Here is a 21,457-nt window from a genome sequence, read left to right on the forward strand (position 1 = left end):
GTTTCTCAGTCTCTCTCTCCCTTGGGAGCAGAGGCTCATTTTAAAGGGTGTGGTACTGATTGGCCAACCATACCTGAGACAGCATTGTGCTGCTTTCTCACACTGGCCAATCAGTCAATTAAGCCTCCTGGAACGGCACACCTGAAGTCTGTCCTGGTGGCAATGGGGAAACGCACCCTGTTACTGTATGAATGTATGAAATTCATTCTTACCATTTAAATTAAAATCAAAAAGAACCTGGGCACACTTAGTCCTAATGAACAATCAATAAGACAGGCATTGTGGAACCATACGTTCTGCAATATTGACATCTTTGACCTTTCCAAGTTTTCAACAACATTTCCATACAGCTCCTACTTGGTTTTCAGCTCTGCCTATTGGAATTGATTTGGGTGTAAGTTGATTGTTTCCAGGACGTCCGCCCAGCGCACAGTCCCCAGACTACAGAGGTCACATCAGGCTGCTTTATAATTCCCGTCCCTGATGAATGGCTCCTCAGCAAGGTTAATCTGAAATCACCTTACCGTTTAGCACTTTAAAACCAGCTTGGAAGAGAGATGTGTATAACAGACTTCACAATGTTTTTAAGTTTTAAATCTGTGTCCGTCTGTCTGCATATGAAGTCTTCTTGCTGCCTGGGGACTCCACTTGATCCTGTCATGAACATTTATAGCGACTGTCTGTCAAGTGGATATTATCATTAAACTGATGACAGTTAGTTTCTTCGCTCATAGCTCAGTGCCTCGCACTCTTTACGGTAATGCTACTGTTTATCAGAGGACTTAATGATGCACAAAGAGAATCTACTTCAGTATTCTGAAAGCAACATGTGCATTTGTTGGTTATTGATTGCTGTTATATCCCTCTGTCTGGTGTGAGGTAAATGCCTTTAACACTCCCATCTTTCTACACTCCATCTTCCAAAAGAAATAAAAAAAATAATTGAAGCAAGACTGAGCTGAGAGAATGGTGTTGCCTAAGACTGAAGACCTATCAAAAATTCATTAAGCGGCTCACAATTAAATAGGATTATTTGTACAGAAGGCTTTCACAGCAAAGGGTATTTCACAGACTGGCAAGAAAATGAATAGCTCTGTGTAGATGGTGCCAGGTAACAGAGGTATCTTTGCTTTACTAGACTTCCTTTATTACTGGAACATTCCCAGATCGATCAGTTTTTTGTATAGGTGCTCCTTCTTGACAAGCTTGGCAGAATTGGTTAACGTTACGGTTTAATTTAGACATTTAGATTATTTGTATAGGGAATGCTGTTTGAAGAGGGTTTTGAAGAGAAATGTGCAACTTTTTTATATTTCACAATATATTCCAGTCATTTTAAAACAGACCATGATAACGTTGACTCAATTAGAAATGTATCTACATATTTTTGTTCTTGTTCTATTGTTTTTTTTGTTTTGTTGTTTTTTTGCATGACTTCTTAATTGCTTAACTTCTCTTGCAAAAAAAAAAAAGTTATTGTTTTTAAAGGTCAGTGAATGGACTGATTCTTATGTGAGTGGAGTTGTGGATGTCTTCATGTTTGTGTCATAAAGCATTTACTCTTGCTGGCTAGATCTGGATGGGCAAACATCGATTCGGGATGCCCAAGACACACTTATTCACAATGGCCAGGTAGGGAGAGGGAGCTGACATTATATCTCAGTTTATCAGTTAATACAACGGCACTCCTGTGTCTGTCTGCAAGGCCATACATCCAGCGTTCCTCTTCATAAATGGAAATCACATTGATTTCTTTAAACCCCAAATGACTTTTAAAGAACTACCAATGACATCACTGAATGTGCAGTGCACCACGATTAATAATTATTGTGAAGGGCTATGCTTTGTGAATTAGACCCCTACTGCTGTTTGATGCATGCTAGTATTTATTATGTCATTTTAATAACAGAAAATAATATTTTCATTGGCTTTCCTTGCGCTGTGTTGCTTGTGACATATAATATAGGATAACTCCTTTTGCTAGAATCTTTGGATCTTAAGTCCATGGCAGAATGCATCCTTCGCAATGTGTGTGTATATATATCAATCTTTTTTTCCTTTTTGGTTGAGGTTCCATTTACTTGTCACCTTGAACTCCCCCTCCCCTCTTTTTTTCCAGGCTAAATGACATTTATTAAAATCTCTCTGGTTATTATTTGTAATTGCGTTGCTCTTCCTAAAGCCCAAGTGATATAATTAAATCATTTCACTCTCTGGTTACTAAGCAGCTGCAGTAAATTACCAGCTAGTACATATGTTGGAAATATGCTATCATAATTAGAGCGATGCTGAAGAGAAAAGCACAGTCCAGAATAAGTGCAGTTTGAGTCAGTGTTTAGTTTTGCACCTGCAACGTAAACATAATCATGCTGAGACAAGGGAGTGGCCTCTTTGTGTCAGCAAACAGCATCTCATAAACTGAATACCATGCTGTTGCACTTTGTGCCTGAGGGACAGTCATCGGTTGTAGTGGACAATTGTGAGAGGTCAAATACTAATTTATTTATGTATGTATTTATCTTTTTAACCCAGGTCTTATAATTAGACTAGAAGGATTCTGTTACAGTTAGTCATGGCACCAACTACAAGCACTGCACTCAAGGATCGGGTTTAATCAATAAAGGTCCAATTTACCAGAATGCCTTCCCTTGTGGCTAGTCTGTCTGGTCCTGCTGGGACTTCAGATCATTGGCTTTCAAGCTGGGGGCAGCTGCTCGGTCCAGCTTCGCTCATCCCTTAGATGGTGTGTATCTTCCAGCTTCAAAATCTTTGTCAGGCCATTGAACAAAAGATCCTACACTGGCAGCATCTAAAACAATCATCTCCGAAACAGTGCTTTGTGAAAAGATGCGCCTCCTTTCCATAACTGAAATGCTCTGTCTTCCATACAGTTAATGTTTGCTTGCGAATGAGAGGAACTCCGCCTTCTTTAGTGTAAAGGTTTCAGTTTGAGTTCAATCCTGTCACCCTTGTCCAGAATGTAGGGATACTTCACTCTCATCTCCCTGGAGTGCTTTCTCCAATTTCAGCATTGCATAATTTGAACTCAAGAACTCACAAACACAAGGAATTTCAGTGCTTACATTTTCAATACAGCCCAACAAGACAGGGTGGTACCTTGGACAAGAGGAGTATAAGTCCTGAGGCCTAAGAAACCATAGCTGCCCAAATCTGGCCAAGAACATATTCTCACAATTTTGCTATGAGCTTAAACTGCATTGCCTGCATTTCCTCCACTATAAAAGCCTTCAACTGTGATGCATGTACAAGTTTTCAAGGGAAAGATATTACACTCTCATTGTAAATGGCAAGAAATTCAACCTGCTCTAATTGGTCTACACTCCGTCTCGAGCTCACTGAAGCAGTTCACAATGCAAACAATAGAAAACCAGGCTGTGGGCTTCTGAATTATATACACTGAAATTGATGTTTAAAGTAACCAAATCACGGCAATCAACTCTGAGATTTTCTCATTAATCATCAAAGTTCTTTCTCGTTATCAGTCGTCTGGTTTCAATCTGCCTTTAAAAAAAAGCCATTACATTTAGTGTCTCATTATTTACTTGTGCCTTCTGTTGACTTGTTGGCTTCATACCAATCAACATTTTAAACTTAACGGGACTCGAATCCACTGCCCTTATTTTGAAGTCTGCATTCTCAGTGTGGTCTGTTAGAGATCTGAGTTTCCTCAGGTGGCATATCCAAGGAATCTAATGTTCTCTCTCTCTCTCTCTCTCTCTCTCTCTCTCTCTCTCTCTCTCTCTCTCTCTCTCTCTCTCTCTCTCGTGTGTGTGTATATATATATATATATATATATACACACACATACACAGCTCTGGAAATAAATGAGACCAGTGCAAAATTATCAGTTTCTCTGGTTTTATTATTTATTGGTATTTTTTGGAGTTTGTGTAAAATGAACATTTTTGTTTTATTCTATAAACTACTGACAACATTTCTCCCAAATTCCAAATAAAAATATGAATGGAATGGAATGGCTGCCATACATGTAGAGATGCTGATTTCAGAAATATTTGCAGTGGTGTCGGTTTTTTCCAGAGGTGTGTGTATATATGTATACAATAAAAAATCCTGTATGAATTCCTGTTGAGAATAGCTCACTGCAGAACTGAAGACACGCTTTCTGCTACCCTCCTCTTTGTTTTTAATTAGGAAACAGTATTTCAGCTCGCCCATATGGCAGCTCTTGTTGCATTCATTATCTCAACTTTTTAATGCTCTTTTCAGGTTAGCAAACTTTCAGCCAGCAGGGATTTTTTTCTCTTCTTCTTTTCTTGTCTTTCTTTTTCCTCTTCACGTATTGTGGCAGTGGGCGTGAAGTGTAGGCATGGCATGTTTAGCTAAACTAATCATCTTTGTATGTTGCAAATGTTAAATACGTTGCATGGCAAATTGTTTCTAATAAATTGACTTTTCCTTTTTTTGGGAGGGGGATTGAATAAGCAGACTGATCTGTATAGGAGTATGATAGCAAACATACTGCCATCTAGTGTTATGATCCTTCAGAGTCTTGATTCCTTTGTTTGAGGGCAAGGAGACTAGACAGAGAGAAGTTGTGCAAGACTGTTTTCTCTTGTTTTTTTATGTAATTGGTTAACATTTCTTGGGAGCTGTGGTGCTGAAACATTTTGAGTGTTTTAAAATCATGTTTTCAGGGTAATGCTTTGGTGGTGTTAACATATGTATTTTATTGCATCTAATGTGTGGTAGTTAATTTCCTCTTACTGAGTAGGAGATGCTGAGTATCTGTAATGTTTTCTTGTAGGTTTTAAACAGCCTGTAGATATAAGAATATTTAGTCAAGTTATTAAAATATTGATGTCTAATTATTATAGTTCAGAAGTCTCTTGTGTCTTATAGTAATTACTTGCATCTTTCTAAATGTTTTAACAGTACCTTATTGTTGAAACAGTCATCAACAAGTTCATTTGAAATGCTACTGCAGTGACATTATTGATTATGTGTCCACCAATTATGAAATGTTACTCATTCACAAAAGTTGTGCAAGCTCCTTCCTGCGTATGTATACCATGGTCTTACAGTTTGTTAAGGGAAATATTGACCGAAACTATTGGCACCCATTTATGTGTGTGCAAAGCCCATCACTAATGAGTCTTTATCACAATTTGTGCTATGGCTGAAGTGTCAGCTTTTCCTTTAGCCCTACTGCATGCTGTATTTTTACACATTCTGCGTTTCCATGGCTTCATGCTTACTCTAGTGACAGCTGTTGAAAATTAATTGAACAATGTGTCATTTAAATTCCCTCTTTCTTAATATTTATAAATGCCTTTTATAGTACGCAAATGTTTGCTGTATGCCTCCTATTCAGCTATCTTGCCGTCTAGACAACAATATTCTTTCTCAGACACAAAACAACAAGCAATCTGATGATAGTGTGTCCACCTTCTCCCTTCATATTCCTTTAATTAAACCTATTTTTCTTTGCTCTATTGCAAGTCTTGGTGTTATGACTTTAATAGAGGCATCACAAGAGCAGGGGACATTTAAAGCCTGTTAAAAAAAAAGCTCTGTGGCAAAGCAAAGCAATGAATTTGTTTGGGTGCTGAACTCTGCAACGTATTCCATTAGTGCCTAATAATAAAGGGGATGTCTTGACCTTACAGCGGTTTTACTGTGTCTGGATGTTATGGTTAAGCATGTCAGCTACAAATGTCAGTTTTAAAATGGTGGAGACACGCTCTCTTAACACCAATTTAGGACTTCCTCTAAAATGTGATTTCTTCTTCAGAAGTTGAAGCAGGTGATGATGGTTTTGGAATAACTTGTGTAGCACATCCCACAGTGTGCATGAGACTGTAACAGTGTCATCACTCCCTGACACTTGGTAGACCATATAACTCCTACGTCATGTCCCCCCAGGGAAACAAGTCTTTAGGCATTCATTTTGGGATGTCCAGGTCATGCACTCAGAGGGGTGCCAGAGATGGTGGTTCAAAATGTAAGCAGGACCTGACTGCACTCTCTACCCTTGCATAAGATTTAATCGCTGCCAAAAGGATGTTGTTCAAGAAACCATTATGCTGGAAGAATGTGACGCCATAGTTTATATAAGCCACCGCAGTATTTTCAAATTTCAGCATAAAAGTGATCTACTGTGTGCACTTCGAGATAAACACTCTCGCGCAAACACAAAGCAAAAAACAGGAATCCACAGAACTGGAAGCGAGCCACTAGCTTTTGGGAAAGTTACTCAATATCAGACTCTTCCACAAAAATGTGCTGCTTTCTTTGAAGCATGTGATATGCCAGGTGTGTCCTGCAGCAGTGTGAGCCTACAGACCTGCCACTGTGGTGCCAGATAAAGTCACTTCACTTTTGAAGGCAATAGTTTGTTTGCTTCAGGATGCTTTGCAGGGGTTTTCTAGTTGTCTAATTACACTCACAGTTTACAGCCTTGGATCTAGGTTGCAATGCTGTAATGCTTCTGTAGGGTTTAACTTGCCTAATAAAATGCCATTTAATCTTTGTCCACTCTTTTACCTCTTCCTTGTTTGCCTTGTAGGCCTAATAATATGTTGTTGTTGTTGTTGTTGTTGTTGTTGTTATTAATAATAATATTATCATCATCATCAGTAGTAATACTGCTGCTAATACCCCCCCCCCCACACACAACAACTGAAGCATAACACTATGCATCATTAGAAAACTTATATTTGTATTAATGTCAAAAGGCAAAAATAATACCAGCACTATTTGATATTCCATTTAAAAAGACTATTATGATATTTTTGTATAATAACTGCAAATAACCATCAGGCCAAATTACCAATATCCTTCAAGCCCAACTGCTGGTGAATTGACAAACATTGCACTTAAATGGCTACATATGATACTACCATTAGCAATAAAGCATCATCAAGTATACATGACATTAGAGTACTGGAAATTTGTGTACCTGCAATCACATAAAATCCTAACAGCACAAACCTCAGTATGGCATAGTAATTATTGATTTGATCAAAACCTTTCCCATTGCTCTGAACAGTGAAATCATACTGAATACATTCCAGCCAGTCCCACCCACACCCCTCTAAAACTTAAGTGTTGGTATCAAAACATAAGTATTTGTATGTACTCTAGTAGCTTTTATTTTTATTTTAGTGCTGGGTTTATTTAGTGTAGTTTTCAGCAGCAAGTTGTGCCTATGGATTAATGATGTCTGGTGCTATACAGGGTAGATAGTTTTATTTAAATGCACGGTTTCCTGGTAGACAAATTAACATTCAGTTCTCTGGTAACAGCTCTGCTGGACATTCCTGCAGACAGCATAGCAATTGCACACTCCCAAACTTCTGTGACCTCTGTGGTATTGTGTTTTTTAGAGTTTTAGACACCTGTGTAATGATCGTGCTGTTTAATCAGCTTGTTGATGTGCCACACCTGTCAGGTGGATGGATTATTTTGGCAAAGGAGAAATGCTCACTAACAGGGATGTCAACTCTTGTGTGCACACATTTTGATAGAAATAAGCTTTTTGTGCATATGGAACATTTCTGGGATCTTTGATTTCAGCTCATGAAACATGGGACCAACACTTTACGTGTTGCATTTGTATTGTTGTTCAGTATAGTAAAGAGCTCTGTAGGGAGAGGTCTGTAGAAAACTGTCAAACTATAGACTACTGTTTTCAAAGCAAATGGAACCAAACCGCAGTGTTCAGATTCCATCCTTTTAACAAAGCATTCTGGAACAGGATCGTTAAGAATGCAGTAGCCTCAAGCATTCTGGCTCTCATGGGTGCTGATAGTCCCTCTGTGTTAATAGGAATGCGTGTATATATGTATACGGATATATGCGGGTGTGTGTGTGTGTGTGTGTATGTATATATATATATATATAAAATATATAAAATATATTTTATATATCAAATATAAAATATATTTTATATATCAAATATAAAAAATGTTTTTCTCTGTGGTAAAGGAGGTGAGAGATTAATTGAATTCCAGGTGAGAATTTGAGATGAGGGATTATTGAAAACTGTATTGAAAGTCTTATGTACCTAGGGCTACAGTGTTGAAACATTTTTCATTGCAGATGAAAAATCAATCCTGCCACTCATTGTTTTATTGTTCATTCCTTTCTTGGCAATTTAAAAGCATCCTGCATGGATAAGACTGACAATTTGAATCTGAAGATTTAGATGAAATCTCAGACAGCTTTTGGATTTGTTTCTAAGTATAGGTTAAGTGTTTAATACTTAGCTTGCCGTATGTTGAAATATGATAGATGAGAGATACTATTATCTTTATTGGAAATAAATGGATACCCTGCCATGACTTTGAGCCTAAGATGTATCCTTAATATTAGACTCATTTATCCAGATCCTATAGCGTCCACATCATCCTGGGACTGTGATCTCTATTCCTTGAAGAATTTTTCACTCTGTGTACTGGCCAGCCATCAGATTAATCATCTATAATAAATGGGGGGTTATTAAAAGGAAATCTCGACTTTAATGTTACCTTAGTTTGTAAAAACGTAGCAAGAAACGCACCGATCACCCATAACGAAGGCTATAGTACACTTTCCCGTTTACTAATAAATAAGATAAAGTGTATTTTAGGAAATTACTTATTCTAATTGCACTGATAAACTGATTATAATAAAAGTATTTTACAGTCCTTTATAGGAACTAAATCACCTTGATGTTATGATTCTCAGGACACACTGTGTCTGTGGTGCCTGAAGGTTCATCTGTTATAAGTGCAGAAACTTTTTTGATGGTCATTTCATATTTAAAAGCTAGAGTGTCACAACATTTATTTTCAAGCAGTTTTTGATATTAACTCTTTGTTCCAACCTCATGCGATTCAGGGCTGGTGTCCCTCATGCTTGGGCATAGGGAGGCACTGGTCCTCAACTGGTCCTCAGCAGCTCCAGGATGCCCCTGTAATCTCTCAGCTGATCTCCTGCAGTGTAATTGATTCCTGGGCTTGGATTGTTAGATTGTTGATGTCCCCTCAAGCCCTGTGGTGGTCAGAAATAGAAAGGAAAAAAACCACTGCTCCCTTGCTCCCAATTTACCACAGGAAAACCCCCTGCAGAGGGGTTTTGGTACCCTGTAAAGTGTGTAAGGGTTTGGTTTCTTAACCACTAGTTGAGAAATGGAAGTCTGTGTCAGCAATCGCAGACGCCACAGAGGATTTGGGGGAGTGTTTTTGCGTTTTACCTTTTACACCGCCAAAAGATTCTTACACAGTCGATAGTTTCACCCCCCAGTCATTTTGGACACTCATAATCCCCCCTCCTCATGAAACAAGGATTTCCCACTTCCACAGATACACAAATTCACAGTGCTATTCCTTCTCCCCTCAACCCCCATCTTGTCAAAGGCTTTAACAGAATAGCAAATTAATTACAAAATCTGCAGACTTTTTACAGTATTTTGGCGAGTGAGTTTGTATGGATACAGGGGGTAGAAATTCTGTGTACAATTATATAATAGGGCCTCAGGCTTTAACAGCTGTTTTCTAATGACAAATAATTAGGTGCTGTCTACAATAATCATCTGCAGTCATTCTTAAAAAATTCAATTGTCTGTGACTCAAAGGGCTGCTGTTTGTTTTGAAATACCCCCACCAGGAGAAACGACAGCTTTTGACATCCGTATCCCAGGCATATGTGTAAAGCGCTAGCCTGGGCATGATACTAATCGGTCGCCTCAGAGGAGGACAGAGCAGCTAAAACAGGCCTCGCACCCTGTCCCCTTCACCTGTAGACTGAAGCATCTCCAAACTTCTAATGTGAGTTTATAGTTCATAATAAATGTCTCTGGTGTGAGGTGTTTTTTGCCCAAGTTAGTAGTTTGTAGCACAACGTAACCGTTGCCTCTCTGAGACCATTTACTCAAGGAGCACATGAGCATAAGTGCATCTTATTTAAAATCCCCTAACTGACATTTTTTGCAATTCCGAGCAGGAAAACCAAAAAGCACTGATAACACAATACCTTGTTCTATATGACAATCCCATTAGCTAGTCAAGGGAAAAAAAAAAAAAAAACAATCAAGATTGCTTCTTGAGGAACGATTAAGGCTGCCATTTAGACCTGATTGCGCCATAGCTTGTTATGATAATTCTATTTCTCCTATAAGAAGCGAATGGAACTTGGCTCCAATTATCTCTCGTAATCCCCTTATTAAATGTGAGTAATGTTTCCCTGCCCTATCTCTGGTTTTACTGGATTTATTCAGTGCTGGCAGAGCCTGGTCCTGCTATGCCTGTTGCAGAGGTTTTTGTAAGCAGATTGTCACAGTATTAATTACAATTTCACAGGCAGGACAGTCTGAAGACACTGACAGCCCTTCATCTCCTACTGGGCTTTGAACACAAAAATAAATGAATAAATGCAATAAAATTTCCCATCTCAATTTCCTCTAATATCAATTAATGCATGAGAGGATTAGAAGATGTGGTGTATTGCTATGCAAGAAGATGAGTCAATCAAGCAAATCATTCCGCACCCCTACTCTGCCCACAGAGGACAGCACGTATCATGGATTGGTGCTGATGGGTACCTGCGTGTTCTGTATTAAATGTCTGCCCTTGATATCTCTCTGCAATATTGCTGAATATTATTTAAACCACAATATTTTACATTCTAATGGCGATTTTTCCTTGAATCGCCATTCTGAATATGACTTTAATTTTGTTGTCTAACCAGTGTTGATCTTAAAAAGAAGTGTGGCTTTCACTTTGATAGATACCGCCCCCCCCACCCCCATTTATGTGATTGTGTGCACGCAGTGTGTTTACGCCATTGTTTTGATCATTGGAACAGAGAAACCTTTAAAGTCTCATGCATATTATTTTATACGCTGTTAGTTTTTGATTAACTTCTCAGCATTTTTGAATGATCCTGTATGTTGATGATGCTGCACAGAGGTCATCTGAAGGGTACCATCAGACATCTGTATTAAACGCACCATGAAATAATTTGGAAACCTAAAGCTGTGCTTATGCTATTCCATTAGGTTTTTATTTAAGATGTATTTTACAACAGAATATGTAATCCGCATTAAAAAATACTATCAAAATAATAAAATATGAAACCGAAATGCGGGCCCGCATAAAATGTATGGACCTGTTATTTCAAAAGCATCTTCCTTCTACAAGTGTGTGTGTGTTTGGCGGGGGGGCAAGTTAGTCAAAGTTTTGACTTAATCTTTAAGTATATTTTATTTCAAATGATTCTGTATAAAAGCAGGGAAAAGCGAAACGTATGAACAGTATTGAGAACAGAAACGACTGTCACTGAATATGTATGCCTGTATCAGTGTAGTTAAGAGGAAGTGTAGGTTAAGCACTTGAAATTAAAATACATCAAACAAACAATTGTGAAGGCAAGACTGCTCTTAATTGAATCGGATGAGTTTCCAGCTGAAATTCAAACTAAATATATAACTGCAATTGTGAGGAAGCACAGAGTTTAGTTTCGGAAATAAGATGTCTCGCTTCACGACTGAAGTCACATTTATTTTACATTAAAAAAGGGGGAATTGGTTTGAAACTATTGCTCGCCCAGCCTGATGGTATTTCTCTTCTTTAGCTCCATCATCATCAGTTTCTCCCAGGTCATGTTTAACAGTCTCTCATAAGACCTAGTTAGCTTAAAGCCGGTGGCCATTTATACAGCTGCCATTGTATATTTACCGCATAATGAAAGTCATTTGGAAGATGTATGGTCATGTAATAGTAGCAATGTGGTATTTTTAGCCATACAGAAAGATGTATCTTATTCTGTCTATTTTTAGTCAAATTTGCTACAGTCACCTGTTCACCGTCACAGGAAGAAGAGCTATAGAAAGCAGAGCAGTCTTAAGGGGGCCGTGGGGGTTGAGGGAGTTGTTCTATATATTTGTTGTTTTAATTACCATACAGAAATCATATGAGCATTATATTTCTGTATAAACTCAGTCGTATAAGTTTTTGTTGTTATAAATCATCTTCTCCGATGATACTCATTAAAAAATTGTGTGATAACTTTTAACTACAGGAATAGTTGTATTTATTTATTTTTAATTGCCCCATTACTGAAACTGATTAATCTACCCTTCACATTAGTGGACTCTAATTTATAAGTCTCCAGTGCATATAGGAACACTGCCATGTACCGGCAGCCCCATTACAATACATCCATGGAAAGTGTTTGAACATGACGCTGTTGCTTCCTTGCATAAAAAAAAAAAAAAAGATAGTTCAAGTTATGTCAGTTTTGTTGACTAATTGGTTTACAACAGTGCTGAGTGAAGCATTTATTGCAGTGGAATAGTTGGAGGACAAAGTTCAGGGCAATAAATCACTTTGGACAAGTGATCTGTATGTATTTGCCTTTAAATGAGTCTGGCATACAGGCATTACCTTAGTTAAAAAAAAAAAAAAAACATCAACAAAGGTCCTCAGGATAGGTTTGCTACTAACAGGTCTTGGTAAATTGCTGTCAGTTGATTCAAGTTAAACTCTACCATGCGTGAACAATTTGAAGACACTAAGTTTTCTTTAAAGTACATTGATAAACACACAGTGTACAAGTACAGGCTTAGTACAATTCAGTACATCTCTGTGTTACACCTAAAACCCAGGGGTGTACTTGCAGTGACTAAAATGGAAGCTAAAAGCATCCAAAACTGAGCTTTGATTTATTAGACATGAAGAAATAAATCAATAAGCAACAATTTATCAGATGTTGTCACTCTCAGTCTCTCCTGTTACTTATCAGTCCACCACTTCAGAGATTAACTCTACTGTACTAGGAATAAAACTGTAGAATTAAATTGCGCTCACACAATTATAATTGATGTATTTACTATTCTCCTCCTCCTCTTCCTCCTCCTCCTCCCCCAGAATGATAATTTGTGACACTCGCTTCAGCCGTTCACATTCTGTGCCGTCTCCCTACACCGTTACCATGGCAGCTGTTGTGTACAGCTCAGGATATCTGCGTCCGTGCTGTTGACAAACTTCACTCTTTTGCTTAAATAAATGCAGATCATTCTCTTCAAGAACTACCCCAGGGGTTCGTTCCCTTCTGTGTTAATGATCATTCTCTGTACTCGTAGAATCCTAGTCCACAGCCCTCTTCAAATAAGACAATATGCGAAATACATACAGCACTGAGGTAAAACTACAGTAACATAATGTAACGGTGGGGTTAACTGTATACATAATGATTTTAAGGCGGAGGGACATTTGAATAAGGTTTCTTTTGGTTTAATTTGCTGTCATTGTCTGAGCTGTCAGTCTTTCCTGTCACTATCAGTCAGGAACCACAGATATTCAATGGGCACTTTGTCTTTCTCACACTGCTGCAGACTTAGTACATTCATTCCCTCCCGTCATCCCCCTCCCCTGCAGATGCCTCCTAGGCTGCAACTGATGGACTGACAACCTAAAGCCTTAAATACTGCACTACATCTGTCCTGAGGGAAAGTATGTTTGTGATCAAGCTTATGATTCTTGACAGAAGATAACTTTGGTTGTCGGGGTGTGTGTGTGCGTGCAAAATATCCTCTTTCATTCTGGAATGCTTCCATCTCCCAATTATAACAAGGGCAACAGGAGAAGAGAAGGCAAGACAACCCCCAGGGCAAAATATCTGCTTCCATTTACATGTGTGTGTGGGAACATGTGTGTATGTGTACACAATATAACACGTGTTTATTTACGTGACCTAGACTGTGCTGAATTACCTAAACTGTTAATCTTAGGTCCTGCGTATGTTTCTTTACATTTTTCTGTGTGATTAGTCTGTTTCCATAAGATGCCTCTCTTTGATTAAGACGTGAGGGTTGTGAAACATGAAGTTCCCTTTCAAATCGAAAGACAGCCATTACCTAATGGGAAGAGCCTTCTGATCTACCAATCAAAGAAAGCACGTACCAGAGCTGCTCAATAGGGGCCCTGCTGGCAGGAGGAAGACTCGCCCCTGGCGTCTGTGAAAAGTCTCCTCCTGACTGCAGCTCCCTGCCATTTCTTCATCAGGAAGGTCATCTTGTCGAGCGACCCCTGAAGAGTAATGGCTGTCTTTCTGGGGTTATTATGATAACCTATCGTTCCCTTTAAAATCGAAAGACAGCCATTACCAAGTAGCCAAGTACCTGGGAGCCCAAGCTTGGGCGCAGCCGTTCCGCCATGTTGAGGTCAGTAGAACCTTGTGAAGGTCTGCTGACCCGTGAAAGAGAGCTCATGACATGGCCTGTCCCCTCATTTAGTGCGCTGAGATGTGTTCAGGCATGGGGACATCAGCAGTCTCGTAGGTGAGCTGGATTGCGTCTGCCACCCAGTGCGCCAGTCGCTGTTTCGAAACCGCCCTCCCTCTGGTGGTGGAACCGTAGCAGACAAACAGCTAGTCGGAATTGCGACCCGGAGTCTGAAAAGTCTCCTCCTGACTGTAGCCCCCTGCCATTTCTTCTTTCACCTGCCTGTGATTGTACTTATTGCGTTTCGCTTGCGATCGCTTTAAAGTTTTGAGAAGTGTGCTCACCTGCTCTTCGGTGTTCGGTTACATTTTTGCTGTCCTCTTTGGAGTATTATTAAAAATGTTTGCCTCTTTGTAGCTTGGACTACGGAAACTTTTATTATTATTTGTCAACTTTGTCAACCACGACCACCACATCAACGCCCGTGTCGACCTCTTGGAGGTTGAGGTTGTCAACGTCGAGGGGGACAGTATCAGAGCAGAGGAATTCAGCAAAATCCACCTGCCACAAGAGTCGTCGATTAATTTATAGGGTCTGGATGTAGATGACTTTGAGATTGATCTTCTAACCAGGATGAAGCCAAAGGGTGCGTTCCATCACTGTTCCGGGTGCCAGGGCAAGCTGCCCTCAGACGATGGACATGACCAATGCGTGCGCTGTCTGGCTGAGGAGCATGCTCCGTGGAGACCCACTGCGTGTGTTTCTCCACAAAGGCAGAACAGGCAGCGTTCATCATCTTCACGAGCATCACCAGCGAGGTTGCAGTCTATCTCCCCGTCTCCACCTCCTCGCAGTGCACTCCCCGGAAGCGAGATGCTCCCGCTCTAGATCATCTAGACACTTCACTCCGCGGACTCCTCCACGCCGCAGGAGACAGGAAGCGGAAGGGATTGCAACACTGCTTTAGCAGTTTGGGGAGATGAAAGACAGGCTAAACTCCCAGCAGCAGATGCTGAACACTGTGGTGGCGCGACTTCTGCCGGAAGAGGACTCTAATCACCTCCCACCACCACCACCGGAAAAAGCGCTCTCCCATGTGGCGTCTCGCTGGGACATATTGAATCCTCCATCTTTCACAGAGGACACTGGGGTGGTGAGTTCAGTGTCTGAGCACTTTTAAGGGCTGACCAAGATGTTTAAGGCCCTGATGAGATGTGCGGCTATAGCAATGGATGTCCCATGGTGCCCCAGGAAGAGGTTCCAAAAAATCGGTTAGTGAGAGAGAAAAACGCTAAACCTGCGGAGAACCTTCCCCTCCTTGACGATTACGTGGACATTGTGCAATCCACGTGGAGCCAGCAAGCTTCTGCTCCTGCGACTTCTAGCCAGGCAGATGCCATGTACGCAGCAGCAGGGGCAAAAAAGAAACGACTTGGATCTTTCTCACCGATAGGGGACAGAATACAGAACCATGGACGCTATGCTGAAGAAAGCTTATTCTGTGGTGACTTCAGCGGTCTGGGCTAATAACGCTCAGGCCATTCTGATCCTGTACATTGGTCACCTAACAGGACGCCTGAGGGAGCACCAGTCTATGGCAGATGTGGAGGAGATGCTTACATGACTGACTTGCTGTGAGAAGTGGCGAAGGCCATGGGGAGATCCCTCGCAGCTATGGTAGCAGCCAGATGCCATCTGTGGTTGATGCAGGCAAAGCTCCAGGACAAGGAGAAGTCTGTCATCCTCCCATCACCCGGGGTCAGACGTTTGAATAGACAGTGGACCTCTCTATTGAACGGTCAGCGAAGGCAAAGGAGACAGCGTCCAAATATGCTGATCTCCAACAGGCTAGATGGCAGCCACAGCAGCGACTATGGGGCTCCCAACAACCCAACAGGCTGTGGCCGAAGCAGGGGAATCCTAAACCCAGGCCACAACAGTCCAGTGGCTGGCAGCCTGAGAAGCCAGCCACAAGCAAAGGGAAGAACAGGCTTTCCAGCTGGAAGCCTAAAAGCAAGGCAGACACCCAACAGCCCCCTGCGAAGACGCAGGATCGACCCTGAAGGTACGCCGTTCGCCAAACCCACCCCACCCCAACCAACAGACTGACTGGACTCGACCAATGGCAAGCCTACACCCAGGACTCTTGGGTGCGAATGACGATGACCCACGGATACGCCCTCCAATTCCACTCTGTCCTCCCCCCCCATGAATGGGGTGCTGACCACTACTGTCGGATGTCACGAAAGGGCTCAAGCTCTCTCTCAGGAGATTGCTGTGATGCGGGAGAAATGAGCGATACGACTAGTGAGCGACGAAGACTATCGAGCAGGCTTCTACTTCCTGGTGCCAAAGAAGGACGGAGACTTCAGGCCCATTCTCGATCTGAGGGGCCTCAACATGTTTCTGAAGAAAAGACCCTTCCGCATGTTGACAGTGCAGCGCATCCTCCAGTCCGTCCGTCCGGGGCGACTGGTTCACATCAATAGACCTCAGGGACCCTTACTTCCACCTCCCCATCCTCCCAGCGCACAGGAAATACCTGCGTTTCGCCTTCCAGGGCCAGGCATACGAGTTCAATGTGCTGCCGTTCGGCCTTTCACTGGCTCCCCGCACATTCTCGAAGTGCATGGACGTAGCCTTGGCCCCCCTCAGGATAAAAGGGATAAGGATCCTGAACTACCTGGATGACTGGCTGGTGTGCGCAGACTCCAGGCTTCAGGCTTCAGGCAGAGGAACATACAGAGGGGGTCATACGTTACGTGACTGCACTGGGTCTCGCAGTTCACATAGAGAAAAGCTCCCTCGAACCCGCACAGATGGTGGGCTTCTTGGGAATTAAGCTGGACTTTCAAAAAATGCTTGCCTACCTGTCCAGAGACAGAATCGAGTCATTGGAGAAATGCCTGGCGTCATTCAGAAGGGCATTGACTCTCCATCTGGTCAACTTCTAAAAACTGTTGGGGCTGATGGTGGCTGCCTCGCATTTTCTTCCCTTGGGCATTGCAATGCTAGGTAAACGCCTACAAGCTACATCCAGCAAGACACAGACAACACCCACTGACAGTGACCTCAACGTGCAGGCAGGCACTGTCCTGGTGGAGAAATCGGAACAATCTGCGCCTCGGCTCCCTCCTCGGATGCCTGCACAGACGGAAAGTCATCACCACAGACGCCTCCAGAGGGATGGGAGTCAAAGGACTGTGGAACGTTCAGGAGCTGCAAGCAGTGTGACTGGTGCTGAACCACTTTCACCATGGTCTGGCAGACAGACACGTCTTGGTTCGGATGGACAACACGTCAGTGGTGGCCTACATCAACCACCAGGGAGGCCTACACTCCCCCAGACTACATCGTGTGGCATGCAGACTTCTCCTGTGGGCGCTAGACAATCTCTGCTCCATACGGGCAATACACCTGCCAGGAGTGTCCAATACAGCGGCGGACATTCTCTGCAGTAAAGGTCCGGATAGCTCGGAGTGGAGACTGAATCCTCAGGTGGTGGAGCAGATATGGAAGAGGCTGGAACGAGCTCGGGTCGACCTCTTTGCTACACAGGCAACGACCCACTGTCCTCTGTGGTTCTCCCTGTAGACGGGAGGCAGCCCCCTGGGTGTTGACCCCTTTGCTCACCCCATGGCTGCAGGAACTGCTGTATGCCTTTCCCCCACTTCTTCCACTGACACTGGAGAGGATTTGCCAGGAAGGAGCTCAAGTTCTTCTGATCACCCCCCAATAGCCAAGACAATTGTGGTTCGCAACAGATGATCAGCGTGGATCCATGGCAGTTTCCGCTTCGACGGGACTTGCTGAGCTAAGCAGAGGGACTGTTATGGCATCCCAACCCAGCACAGCTGCAGTTGTGGGTTTGGCCCCTGAAAGGCACTGCCTGATGTCTCTGGGGCTGCCTGCAAATGTTGTGGAAATGCTGCAGTTGGCCAGGGCCCCCTCCACCAGGGCCCAGTATACTTATAAGTGGTCAGCTTTTCAGAACTGGTATCTAGAGAGACGTGTGGATCCGGTGTCGTGCACCATATCGACAATCCTGTGCTTCCTGCAACAGCTGCTTGAAGACGGGAAATCTGCGTCCACGCTGAAAGTTTATCTGGCTGCCATCTCAGTTTGCCATGATAAAATTGACAATGCCCATTTTCTGAAAGGTGCTAGAAGCTTGAGACCACCAATCTTTTGATTTGAAAGGGAACGATAGGTTATTATCATAACCCCGGTTCCCTGAAACAGAAAGACAGCCATTACTCTTCAGGGGTCGCTCGACAAGACGACCATTCTGATGAAGAATGGCAGCTGTAGTCAGGAGGAGACTTTTCACAGATGCCGGGGGGCGGTTTTTCCTCCTGCCAGCAGGGCCCCTATTGGGCAGCTTTGGTACATACTTTCAATGATTGGCAGGTCAGAAGGCTCTTCCCATTAGGTAATGGCTGTCTTTCTTTTTTAGGGATCCGGGGTTATGATAATAACCTATCGATATACCTAAGCAAAATAGAGTTCATAAAGAGAGAAGAGAAAAAAAAAAAAAAAAAACCTGAAAGGAAATTGTGTTCCCTAAATGAGATTGAAAGGTCCACCATACCCTGAAGATTTGTCTGTACATTTCAGGTATATTGCTGCCAGGAGCAAGCTACCTCATGCAGAAGCTAGTCTTTATAAACTAAGGCTTTGTGTGTTTGACAATGTTTTTTTTTTTTTTTCTTCTTACAGTGTAATTACTGATATCTTGTTCCTAAACAGCTTAACTGGGAAAAAAAAAGACTGCTCCAGTGAAATTAATCTTTTATTTTAATTTACAACAAAAAGGATGTAATACCAAGATGATGTACTTGGTTATGTTCACATAAGTTTTATGGAAGAGCTTAGACTATAAAGGTGATTGTTTTAGACCATTTAGTTCCATTTACAATTAAAAAGTGTGTTGAGATTTGTGTAGGCTAAACAAGTGCTTGTCAAATGCTGATGACTAACAATGCACATAAATACTTCCCCAAATATCCCGCTCTCCTAACTTGTTTCGTGTGGAAGGATTTATTTATTTATTTCAGCTGAAATTGAATTAATCTTTCTAGCATTTAAACCCTTAATTACTATCAGTACACATTCACCACAGATATTAGTCTGGCTATATTATCAGTCATATTCTACAATGTTAATCAGGAGGAAATGAAATGCTAAAGGTTTACTTAATAGAATACCGACTTTAAGATTTGCACTCCCTTTGACACACGCTTAAGGTTGCCAGCTTCCGATCAAACCTTCCAAAGTCACAGAAATGACAGTCAAGTCATTTTGTATTTAACCTGCGATAAGTTGCACAGTTTAGGAGCTATATTTAATTTAATAGGCATCTCATACAATAGTATCAGATTGCTAGTGCGACGGTCCTTAAAGCCCTTATCTCATATAGTAAAACCTCCCAGACCACATCTTACAAAGTGGACAACCCTATGTACACTAGGCATGAATTTTTATAAATCAGATACAGGGAAAAAATGCTTTAAATACTGAGGTCACAGAAATGCCTCTTCATGCATTAAATTTTACTGAACAACACAGTGGAGAGATACTGTCCTATATCTTTGTAACCTTGATCCTTGTGTTCTTGAAATCTGGAGACATGTAAACTTTATTTTTAAGAAAATAAATGGCTGGCTAGTAATATTTGTCACCTTGGGACACAGCTTCTTCATGGCCTGTGTCTGCGTTTTGATGTGATCATGCTCCCCTAAAGGAATGGTCTGGAAAATTGTTTTGCAGGTTCATCCAGGAGATCGAGCAGAACATGGGACCGGGGCAGGCGAAGCAGTGTCAGCTGAGGACGTTCCTCACCTACTACATCAATGACTACTTCCTGAACCAAGTCCGCACTGAGATCAACAAGGAGATTGAGGCCGTGACCAAGGTGTCTGACCCGCTGAAGATCCTGGCCAGCGCAGACACTATGAAAGTTCTCGGCGTTCAACGGCCCTTATTGCAGGTAAAAGCGATGGATTCTCAGCAGTGATCCATTCTTTCATTTATTTTTAATCAATCAGTCAATCGTTTTTTGTTTAGTATAGTTCCCCTTCATAAGGTCCTCCATTAGAAAAGGTGCACATGTAGATATTAACATTAACAATAATACTAATCTTAGCACAAATTGTTTTATAATAGAGAAGAACAGAGATGGAAAGTAAAGGGAACCATTAGGCACGGAGGTGACAGAAACACAAACTCCTCTAGGTTGACAAAAACTGTTACAGGAGAGAATACATTTCTGGCGGGACCCAGGCTAATGGTTGTCTCCTTTCCAGGTCATAATACTAAAGCAGATGATTACATGAATATCATAAAGTCCTTTTTTTTATATATATATATATATATAAAGAATTACATGATCAGGACGCTCAGGAAAGTCTTCCTACTTGTAACACCAGTGACAGTATCTGGCAATTTTTTGGAGTCTCTGTGAATTGAAAAGCTAGGATATCATCTCTTCAGCATTTCAGTGAAGCCTTAAGCGGATTTATGATTTGTAATGTACATTTCCCTGTAATGTAGTGCAAGCCGTTTATTATAAACACTGTGGTTCGTGTTTATCCATAACCGTGAATAGAATGAGTGTGTAAAGACAGAAAAAGACTATCTGACCACTCATCCTCTTTTAACTATAGGTCATAGAAAAGCAATAACTGGGTGACGCGACTGTATATTCTTATGGTTGCCCTTCATGTTCTGCCAGTGGTGGGTTCTTTATTCTTGCTGGTAGCTTGTGCCTGACTGTAACCATTCCCATCCCCTGGAAGAATACAAGCACTAGGTAGCCCTGCTGGCCTTTGCCGTGTTTATGATGCCAGGCCTCTTTTGACTGAAATAAGCTTTCTCTTGCTTCCAAACTGCATCCGCTGCTCCATTCACCTTCAGTCGAGACGGCAGAAGCACCACAGTACATGTTAGGTTGACAATACCCCTTAGCATCGGGAGAAGCTGTTGACGTGAACAGGTTGGGGGCAGAGTTTCAAAGGGAGTCTTCAGGCTTCCCCACTCAATCTTGGCTACTAATGTTTGAGACTTAGATTCAGGATCGCCGCACAGATGTCTGGGAATCTACTCTAAAGTGAATGTGAATGAATCTGCTCTGTGCTGTTAATAATCGACAGCCTTCACATTAAAGCATGGACAGAAATCTGCCCTGTGGAAACTATTGCTAAGAAGCAGATGCTGCCATTTGATGCTAAGTGGCATTGACTGTACGGCAAAGACATCTATTACTCCACAGAA

At 41.7% G+C, this 21,457-nt stretch overlaps 1 protein-coding gene across 1 annotated transcript in view; it reads left to right on the forward strand.

The window, feature by feature from the left end:
• The window catches only part of exoc4 (exocyst complex component 4), a 172,092-nt gene that overhangs the window by 88,754 nt on the left and 61,881 nt on the right, over nt 1-21,457 (forward strand). Inside the window, exon 11 of the mRNA XM_066705134.1 lies at nt 19,955-20,174. Coding sequence (XP_066561231.1) covers nt 19,955-20,174 — 220 coding nt within the window. The remainder of the gene's footprint in view (nt 1-19,954; nt 20,175-21,457) is intronic.

The sequence above is a fragment of the Amia ocellicauda genome, chromosome 5 (assembly GCF_036373705.1).
Source record: "Amia ocellicauda isolate fAmiCal2 chromosome 5, fAmiCal2.hap1, whole genome shotgun sequence".
Lineage (NCBI taxonomy): Eukaryota > Metazoa > Chordata > Actinopteri > Amiiformes > Amiidae > Amia > Amia ocellicauda.